Source organism: Hydra vulgaris, chromosome 11 (assembly GCF_038396675.1).
Source record: "Hydra vulgaris chromosome 11, alternate assembly HydraT2T_AEP".
Lineage (NCBI taxonomy): Eukaryota > Metazoa > Cnidaria > Hydrozoa > Anthoathecata > Hydridae > Hydra > Hydra vulgaris.
In genome coordinates, this window is record NC_088930.1 from 56,440,158 (window position 1) to 56,450,473 (window position 10,316).

At 25.4% G+C, this 10,316-nt stretch overlaps 1 protein-coding gene and 1 long non-coding RNA gene across 2 annotated transcripts; one reads left to right on the forward strand and one right to left on the reverse strand.

The window, feature by feature from the left end:
* Nucleotides 1-531: 531 nt before the first annotated feature.
* LOC136087156 (probable serine/threonine-protein kinase pdkA) lies at nucleotides 532-5,240 on the reverse strand. The gene is made up of 15 exons (XM_065809662.1): nucleotides 4,815-5,240; nucleotides 4,382-4,438; nucleotides 4,258-4,296; nucleotides 3,702-3,740; nucleotides 3,464-3,529; nucleotides 3,028-3,078; nucleotides 2,853-2,894; nucleotides 2,494-2,544; nucleotides 2,139-2,190; nucleotides 1,990-2,048; nucleotides 1,694-1,751; nucleotides 1,542-1,600; nucleotides 764-815; nucleotides 622-674; nucleotides 532-576 (listed from the first exon to the last, which is right to left on the reverse strand). The coding sequence occupies exons 1-15, from the start codon at nucleotides 5,238-5,240 to the stop codon at nucleotides 532-534; spliced, it is 1,149 nt and encodes a 382-aa protein (XP_065665734.1).
* A 2,996-nt stretch (nucleotides 5,241-8,236) lies between these two features.
* On the forward strand, nucleotides 8,237-9,689 carry LOC136087320 (uncharacterized). The gene is made up of 3 exons (XR_010641717.1): nucleotides 8,237-8,434; nucleotides 9,127-9,191; nucleotides 9,371-9,689. It is a non-coding gene; the product is annotated as an uncharacterized LOC136087320 (long non-coding RNA).
* The last annotated feature ends 627 nt before the right edge of the window (nucleotides 9,690-10,316 follow it).

Consider the following 10,316-nt stretch of genomic DNA (forward strand, 5'->3'; position numbering starts at 1 on the left):
ATGCCAATGATAAAAGATTTAAAATCATCACTATAACTTTCTAGTGATGCAGAATCCATGGTGTTTAATAGTATACACAAAGCTGAAGCACAAGAATCTTTTGTGCATCTCATCTCATGTCTTCTAAAAAATGATCTAGCATAAAACCCAAAACATCCAGTGCACATTACTGGATCATTTTCTAATTGAGAGTATCTCTCTCTTAGGTAAATTGGAATTTTTTCAGATAATTGTTTTCTATTATATTGCAAAATGCCATTTTCTCTAAGTTGTTGAAATATTCTTTTTTTTTCTGTTTTATTTTTTGTGTTGATTTTTTCTAATGTCTTTTCATCTTTATGCTTCTTTAAGATGTGGCGATTCAATTTTGTATGTAGCTTACCACAAAATGGGCAAACTCTGGTAGGTTGTTTTCTGCGTATTTTTTCTACAAAATTTGATAGAAATAAATTAAAATAATCTCAAATAATTTTCTGTAATTTTTAATGTTCTTCTTTATTAAATGTTCTTATTTCGTTTTAAATAAAATGTCTAAGTAATGCCTGTATAAAAATATTTCAGTGTTGATTGAACTTCCTTGAATTTATTTTATTACTTAAAAAGGGTAAAAAATAATTTAACCTTTACTAAATGTGAGTTTTGTAATGTGCTACAAGCACTTAAGTCAATTTCTTCTAAATTTAAAAAATTTTACAAAAAAAAATTCAAATGTTTTATTTTTAAAGTCCGTTCATATATCTTTTTCATATGTGCTAGTACTTACCTTCAACAATTATCTTGTCTGATAAGAATTTTTCTGATGAATTAACTTCATTCTAAATCATCAACAGAAATTTATTTATTGAAAAAAAAATCATATAGAGTGCAATATTTTTGAATTAAATCATCCTAAGAATGACAGTTTGTTTTTTTATTATACTTACCTTTTTTTTTTTTTCAATTGTTAAATATCTCATAAAAACTTCAGCACATTTTTTTTTTTTTTTGTTAATTGAATTGTCATTAATGTGGACTGTAAAAATCAAGTTTAATGTTTACAGCTTTTTACCAAGAAAACCTTTTGGAGGTATGAATATACTAAGGGAAGAGCAATTATTCAAAATTTGTCTGAAATTTAAAATTCATTGTTGTATAATTATAACTTTTAAAGATTTAACCCTCCATTGCCCCACACCTTTTTTTTTTGATTTCATAATTTAAATTTGGATTCTTCAATTCATTTTGAAATATGTTTACAAATCTTGTTTGTGGCTAAAGAAAATATATATTTTTTGAAACAAGTGAATTGAAGAAGTCTTTTTATCAAAATCTTAAAAATCAAATATCTTTCTTCTACAAAATGTAAACATTTTGAAATTTTGCATAGGTACTCAACCATTTGCATATATTCATAGCTCCAAAAAGGTTTTCTTGGTAGTTGTACTAAGAGTTAACTAGGGCTAATTTGCAATCCATTATTATTTAGCACTATTGTTCTTTTACCTAGAAATGTAATAATGTAAGTAATAAAACCTATAAACTAGGGAAAAGATCATCTCAACCTCTTCTAAATGTGAGTCTTGTAATATAGTTTGAACACTGAAATCAATTTCTTCTAAGTCTAAATTTTAAAAACCTTGTTTGTTTAATCTTTTAACGAAAATTTTTTCTGCTACATATCTATAAGATTTAGAGCTTATATGAACAAGCTTACCTCTACTAATAAACTTGTCCAATAAGAGTTCATCTTTTTCTGAAGAATTAGCTCCAATCTGAATCAAAAGGATATTTTATTAACGATAAAAAAATTTTTTTATACCATTTAGATAGAAAGCAGTGTTTTTCCAATTAAATATTTTTAAAAATTATATTTTTCTCTTTTCTGTATTAATAATATTAAGTTAGAGCAGTGTTAAGTTATTAGAAAATAATGCCTACAAAAATATTTTAGTATTGATTGAATTTCCCTGACTTTATATATTGCTTAAAAAAGGTAAAAATTAATTTAACCTCTACTAAATGTGAATTTTGTAATGTGCTACAAGCACTTAGGTCAATTTCTTCCAAGTCTAAATTTAAAAAAATTTTACAAAAAATAATTCAAATGTTTTATTTTTAAAGTCCGTTCGTTCATCTTTTTCATATGTGCTAGTACTTACCTTCAACAGTTATCTTGTTTGATGAAATTTTTTCTGATGAATTAGCTTCATTCTAAATCATCAACATAAATTTTTTATTGAAAAAAAATCTTAGAGTGCAATATTTTTGAATTAAGTTATCTTAAAAATGACAATTATATTTTTAGTATAATTAACTTTTTTTTTTAGTTGTTAATTAACTCAAAAAAACTTCAGCACATTTGTTTTTCTGTTATTTGAATTGTCATTAATGAAGTCTTTAAAAATTTTAATCTATTTAGAGTTTAATTTGTTTCATAGATCCAATTTTTATCATTTTTTTAAATACAAAAATATCTTGTGTAAAACAAGACTATTTTGTATTTAAATTACTCACACTCTCTGTATTTTGGTTGACATAATCATTCTTTACTGGTTCACAATGGTTCTATAAATATTAGAATGAATAAGTTATAATAATTTAGCATTTAATACAACCCTAGTGTCTCAGTGTTTCATCTTTTTAAACTAATATAATAACAATATAAAAAATGAAGACAATAAAGACTGAAATTTTTTCTTACATTTGACATGTTTATCCAAGTAGAAGTGAAAGCTTTTGTAATCTATCAATTAATCATCGCTTTATTATAAAAAAAAACGAAACTACTAAATACTTGAAGTCAAAGTTAGGCTTAAACTTTCATTAAAAAGAACCAAATACAAAGTAAAAATTAAAAGTTTCATCATTCATACAAATTCATCTGTAAGCATACTCAGAATATTACAAGCTGAATTCTAAAAAAAATGAAATATTATTCTAAAGTTTCTATCAATATGAGGGGATTCTTAAGTTGAAATAGTGTTAGATGCTCAATGCAAGAGTTGATACTTTAATTTCTTTTTTGTTTTTACTAAAGAACTAACTCACTTCATTTTTAACATCATTAGAAGTGTCTTTCTTCACTGAGTCTGAGAAATTCTAAAAAACAAAAAGGATATTGTTTTGCATTTACATAAAGTTGATTACTGATTATTTTTTGTTTCATTTTCTTGTTGTGTATAGTATTTGTGTTTTCCATTTTATTTGAAAATGCACAAAAGTTTTAGAAATAAAAAAAAACATTAATGTTGCAGAAAATCCTCTATTTTTTATTTAATGATAAACATCTTTTTTTATATATTATATTTTTATATATTATATTTTTATATATATTATAGCATTATATAAATATTTTTTTTATTGTAGAGTAATAAATCAAAAAAAAATAAAGCTGAAACAAAACTGGCACAGAAATCGTCGCAAACAAATCAAGTGTTAGAATTTAAACTTAGAAAAAATTTTTTCTAAGTTTAAATTCTAACACTTGATTTGTTTGCGACGATTTCTGTGCCAGTTTTGTTTCAGCTTTATTTTTTTTTGATTTATTACTCTACAATAAAAAAAATATTTATATAATGCTATAATATATAATACTCAACTAAGTCAAATTTTACTTAGTGCACATACAGTTACTTTTTAGTAGCTAATATTTAGTAAACGTTTGTATGGTATTGATCTCACTAACAGACAGATTCTCAAATAATTAGAAAAATATCATTTACCTTTGACTCCTTAATTTGCTCTTGTTTCCTTTCTAACTCCTTAAAGTATATAAACAAAACTTTAAAACTGTTTCAAATGCTTTATATTTATGCAATATTCATATAATATTTTAATCTATCTCTAGAGTTTTCAAATGTTACAAAATTTTGCTGTTTAAAAAATTTTTTTCTTGTTATACAAATTTTCTTTTCTTTTAGGAGTAATACGGAAACTAAAAAATAGGTTTTATTTTACGTTAGAATCGCAAAATTGAAAAACCTAACCTAACCTAATGGTAAAGTATTAAAATATTTAAAAAATGTTAATATTAAAATATCTTATGGGTAAAAACAATATAAGGAATAATAATAGAAAATGGAGTTACACACTGATTTTTTTTCAATAGTTATTGTTGTGACATGTGGTTCTCTCGATGAACAAGAGTCTTAATGCTGGAAAATGAAACTGTAAAGTATTAGCTAATAAATGTATTGATTATTAGCTCCAAAACATAATATGCTGTAAGAAGTAGGAGATAAAGTTATAAGTTGTATGCTAAAAGTTGCTACCACTTACCGAGTCAGGAACATTTTCAATAATGACTTGTGGTTCGTTCTAAGTAGAGATTTGTATACTATCATTTTGTTAAGTCTAAGGATGAGTCGTAAAATAATAGAAAATGTTAAAAAGTGTGACTTACATTTCCATTTTTTACATCCAATCTTTTACTACTTACTAAAGTCAATTCTCTGAGAAACTAAAAAATCAAAATAAATATTATTTTGAAAATGAAAGTAAAAAAATACTTGGTAATTTAAAAAAACTTTTTTTACATCTGCCAGTGGTAATCTCTCTTCTGGTAATGTTTTCCAACCTAATGTTATTAGGTGAATAAGTTTAGAAATCTCCTTCGGTCATCTGGTCTTTCATTGTTTTTAATTGCAATTTCGAGAAGGAAAACATCGTTTAATAAAGGCAGTATATTTTCCCAAGGTGAGCTAAGGTTAGACAAAATTTCAAAGCTTTGAACAGCAATAGCATAAATATCTGTACATACAGAAAGAAAACTCGTATTTTTTTTAGCAATCTCTGGGGCTACATAGCTTATTGTTAAACCTAAAAGTGCAACTCACTAGCATGTTATTTGGTTTGATATCCCGATGTATGATATTTTTTGTGTGGAGATAATCTATTCCTTTGCATGCTTGAGTTATATAGTCAACCCTTTCACTTAATTTGTAATAATTATTGTCATTTAGAATATTCAATAAATCTTTTAACGAATGTACAATCACATCATCAAGTTGAACACAGCAAATCTCAAAACAAAGAGCTGTAGGGCATAAACTAAACCCATAGAATTGAACAATATTTTTATGCTTGAGTTGTCTTAATTGATCAGAAACTATCCATAAACGTTTCTTTGAAAATTGGATTTTAAAAACTTTAACTGCTGCAATTTTCTTCTGTACAACTGACTTGTACACTTTAGCTGAACTACCTTCGCCAATTAAATCAGAGAAGTTTAGAGGCAGTTTAGACAACTTGAAACTTCTCATTTTTTTTCTAATTCACTGTTTTTAAAAAGTAAACGAGCTCATTTTGGTTTCCTGGAAGAAAAGAGAAAGCATTTAAAAGGTATATTATATCTTTGAGTCAAGTATTATTAGTTAAAGTAATAATTAAAAACTTTTACGGTGTTACTTTTAGAAAATCTTTTTTATATTATTAATTATGCATACGTTGATTTACATTGTGTTGTTTTGAATTACATTTTTAAAAACGATGTTAAAATTTTTCAAAAAAGGATTTTTTTTCCTTTTTTTATTTAGTACTTTTTATTAGATAGTCGAAGTTTTTCCCCCTCTTAATTAAGCGCAATATGTCTAAAGAGAACAGCATGCAAGAAGAAAGGAACTTAGACGTGGTTTGCATGCTTAGCTACCCTGTGGGCACCAAATGTCAATCTAACATTGGAATTCAGTTAGATTTTCATCGACGACATCAGATGTTCGACGTTAGTTATTCAATGTTATTTTGATGTCAGTCTTTAATCGGTTACAAGCATTTTAATTTCCTGCCAATATGAAAATTCAACTCATTATATTGGTACTCATGATATTGGCTTTTCCCAAGGTAATTACCCAGGTTATCAGTTAAAGAGAAGTATTCTTCTTGATTACAATATTTCTTGTGTTCAGAATTTCTTAGTTGACTCTATGCATCTAGTTATGTTAGGTGTTGTTAAGCAGTTACTTTTTTTTTTTAAGGAAGGTCCAAGAATATGCAGGCTCTCCCAGACACAAATCAACAAGATATCAAATCTTTTTGAGGGTTTTTTAGAAGCTTTTAGAAGCTGCCAAGTGAATGCGCAAGGCAGTCTAGATCTTTAAATAAACTAAAAAGATGGAAAGCTACAGAATTTAAACAGTTTCTACTTTATACTGGACCTGTGGTGTTAAAGGGAATTCTTAATAATCTTAATTCTTAATAATGTTTATATTCATTTCTAATTGTTAAACATTGGTATAAGAATTATGTGTTATGCTGAATAATAAAAAGTATACAATTATTGGAGTACGTCAAACAGCTACTGGAGTGGTTTGTCTATAATATATAAGTCTATTGACATATATAGTCAAAGTTTTTTAAAATAATATACACCCATTAATAGATATTCATGATGATGCATACCATCAAAAAGAAGATCTAATTTTAATGTCTGCTTTTCAGTGTCTCATTTGAAAATCACATGCACATATTAAAAAGGTTTGTTTGTAATGCAAAGAGTCCACTTGTTCAAATTATTTTAAAAAGTTCTTAATTAGAGAAAACCCATGAGAGAATTAATCACAGGCTTTTAATTTATAAAAATCTCTTCTAAAAATAGAGATAGCTGGTTCTGTTTAAAATTGGAGTTTTTGTTTGTGTAAAAGAAAAGTTAGCTAGTAATTTTTTTTTCTCCAACCATGTTATTCGCGAGATTTAGATATTTATACAATTAGTTCAAATGGACAGCAAGAACATTTTAAAGAATGATATTCTTTGTAAAGTTGTTTGTTTACCTCGAAAGGATAGTTATATTTTAATTCCATATGTGCATGATTTAAGACAATAAATTAGACTTATAGTAGATTTAGTCATTTTTTATTTATTTTCATTTTATATTAATTTTTATTTTATATTAGACAAGACTGATATAGTTTATTGATTTTTTTGATGAAATTTAAAAAAATTTAAAAGACAAAGTTTACAAGTTTATTTATTTAAATATCAGGAATGCTAAGTTTAAGGTTCTCTATTGTAATTTGGAAAGTTGTGCACAAAATTTAGAATTATGAATTATTTGGATTATTGTATAAATTATTATTTCTATTGAAATAATAATATAAATATACACATAAAAACTTTTCAAGTATATTTTTGCTGTCAAATTTGTTTTTCAAGTCAAAGTTTTAATTAAAATTTAAACATGAAAAATATTTTTTTCCTCTATTAATGTGTAAATATCAAAATTAAAAGTTGCAGACGCAAATGTTTAAAAAGCGATAGCCTTTAAGGTAACTAAAATAATAGTAGGTCATAAAATAGCGTATACAAGAGCTGTTTGGAGAGAAAATAATCAAGAATATGGACTGTGCCATCATGCTGGATTAATGACAGCCAAAATACTTTTTATTGGCGAGATGGTTTGCAAGTAAAACGTGCATTCATGAATTTAGAACCTCCTAAGTCTGGATGGAGCTAATTCGGCTTGGTAAAACAGAGACTTGAAGGTATGTAAAACAATCTTTGCAGCAGCATTTTTGCATACAGGATAAAGGTATAAACTTTATATTAAGTTTAAAAAAAAGGATTGTTAATAGTAGGTGGTTGGTAAAAATATCAAAAGTAATAGTAGAGGGCTGGCAAAAATATGAAATTGTACTAATATAATTAAAAATAATCAACCATTATTGTCGTTTGCATGTACAAAAAAAAATCAGGGAAACAGGGTTTAATTTTTGAAATATCGGGGAATAAAGCTTTCAAATTTTTCCCTTTAGCTAACTAACATTATGTCAGTTTAAAATCATACTGCCTAACGTAAGAGTTAATGGCTATTTTTCTATTTATTTTAGGTTTAAATTAATTTAAATAATTTCATGAGGCTATTCAATAATATATTAAGAAGTTATTTGAAGACACCATTAAAAAAAGTCTGTTGATTTTTTGAGGACCTTTTTATATATTTTTTTTGAAAACAATTGGTGCATAGCTGTAAGAATGTTTGCAGGTGAAAAAAGAATTGGTTCCCAAAAATGTTCAAAATTGCAATTAGTATTAATTTGCTTCCTAATTTTAACTGTTTGCAACACTTATGGTTTGTGAGAAATTTGATTTGCTTTTTGAGTCAGTAAAATGGAAAAATCGTATTTGAACTGCATTTGTATTAATATGATTGCTGTGTTTGCATAATATGATTTTACATCATTTCTAAATTTTCTAAAGTTTCTTTTAATTGTAGACAAGAATTATGTAATAATTTACAAGAAAATACAGAAATTTTATTTTTTAACTTCATTTAAGATTTCCAATATATTGTAGTGAAACTTTTCACGAAACAAATTGAAATCGACAAGCTTTTCTACAAAATGGATCTGAGGATGCCGAAAAGTCAGCAAAAAATGTTCCTAAAAAATTCACAGATGTCGAAGAGCTTCTTAAATTTGATACAAGTTTAAATTATGATAATGAAAAATATAAACAATTGGTAAGTTTAATATTTGTAGTTCTATTTATTATCTTTTTTGTATTCATTGTCGCAATTTTAACGTACTTTTTAACTCTTTTGTCAGAATATCTCGTTCCTTATTTATGATAAAGAAAGCAAGAGATAAGAATTATAATAGCGAAAAGTATTTTAAAGTATAATAAGCAAGTAATCTAATTTAGATAAAAAAGAACTTGCATTGAATAAGATGTGTAAAAAGCAAACACTTCAAAAAATCAGTTTTGGAAAAATACCAATTTAATGTTTTTTTTATAAAAGATAAGTTCTATAAATGTAGTTATAAAATTTGATTCTTTAAAATTTTTGACTAAAAATATTTATGTATTCAAAGTTTATGTTTAAAAGCTGTTTTTCAATTACATTTTCTAAATATAAAAATTTATCAGATCTCCCATGCCCATTTTTTTCACATCACTAAATATAAAGATTCCTAACAAGACATTGTTAAATCTACTAACTACTTTTCTGAACAAGTATTATTTCTTATAAACACTTTCTTTGACAAATTTTTATTATTTGTTGAATGAGTATTTCAATTAGATGGTTTTATAAAGAAATAGCCATTTTTTGAAGCCGATTTTTTTATTTTACAAACAAATAAAAAATGTTCTGTTTTTTAACATAGAAAGTTATATTTGTATGTAAGTATTTAATACGTTATATTTATATAGGTAGTTCATCTTTCAAAGGTTGGTGGGAATTCTTTAAAAGATAATCTTAAAAACATAATGGAAAGGTAATTTTAAAGTTGTTGACTTAAATGATTTACTTTACTTCATGTAATAATGATGTATTATAGCCATTATTATTTCCATATATAAGTAGACCAGATAATAGAAGATTTATTGGTCTATAAAGCAATCTTTTTTAATTTGTTGCATACATTTAACTGTAAACATATTTTTTTTTTTATAGTCTGATGTCATACAAAGTAATGATGAGCTTCAACATGAAAGGGACCAACCGCAATGATAAGAAAAAGTGTGAAACAGTAACAGGAAAACGAAGCTTTTAAAAATTAAATCTTCTCGAACTTATTAAAGGTAAAAAAAAATTATTTTTATGAATGATAGAACTGAATGTGAAAAAAGTTATACCAAGTTACTAATATTCTATTTATTTTGTTAAATTATAAAAATGTTTTGAAATAACTATCGTATGAGAATCGCAGCATAGTCAAATTTCGTCATCTGCTTTATAGTTTGTTACAAAGGTAATATTCTTTTTTACGATAATCAAAGTTGTTAAAACTGTTATTTATGTCATAACAGAGATATCAAAACCGTTAGAAAAACAAACTACTTTTTCAAAACCTTTATTTTTTAAGAAAATATTCTGAAAAAAACGGATTTTTGAATAGTAAAATTTTGTTAAAGCATAACTACTTAAATGCACAAAATTTGAAAGAAAAATCAAATTTTTCAAAAGTCAAACCAATCAGATTGCGCCTATTCTGAGCCTGTATAAGGTTTCAAAATATGCAGCCCGCTTCATATAAACAGCCTCTTAGTTGCGATCCTGTAAAATACACTTTTTATTTTTAACTAAACGCGTTCCTTAGATTAGAAGGCTTTTACATCAATAACAACAAACTAATAAGTATCATACGCTATATACAAGTTAGTATCGTTTAATCTTAAATTATCATTTGAATCGTAAAAGTTTTATGTAAAAATAATTTAATAATTTAAAAGTCTATGTTAATTTTATGTAGAAATGTTAAGATTTATGTAGAAATGCTAATAGAAATGTTTAATAATTTAAAATTAGTTTAAAAGATTGTAGCATCAATAAAGCTTAAGGTTCAAATCTATTTTTTAAACTGCAGTTTATATTGCATCTTCGCAGTTAACGAAAAAAA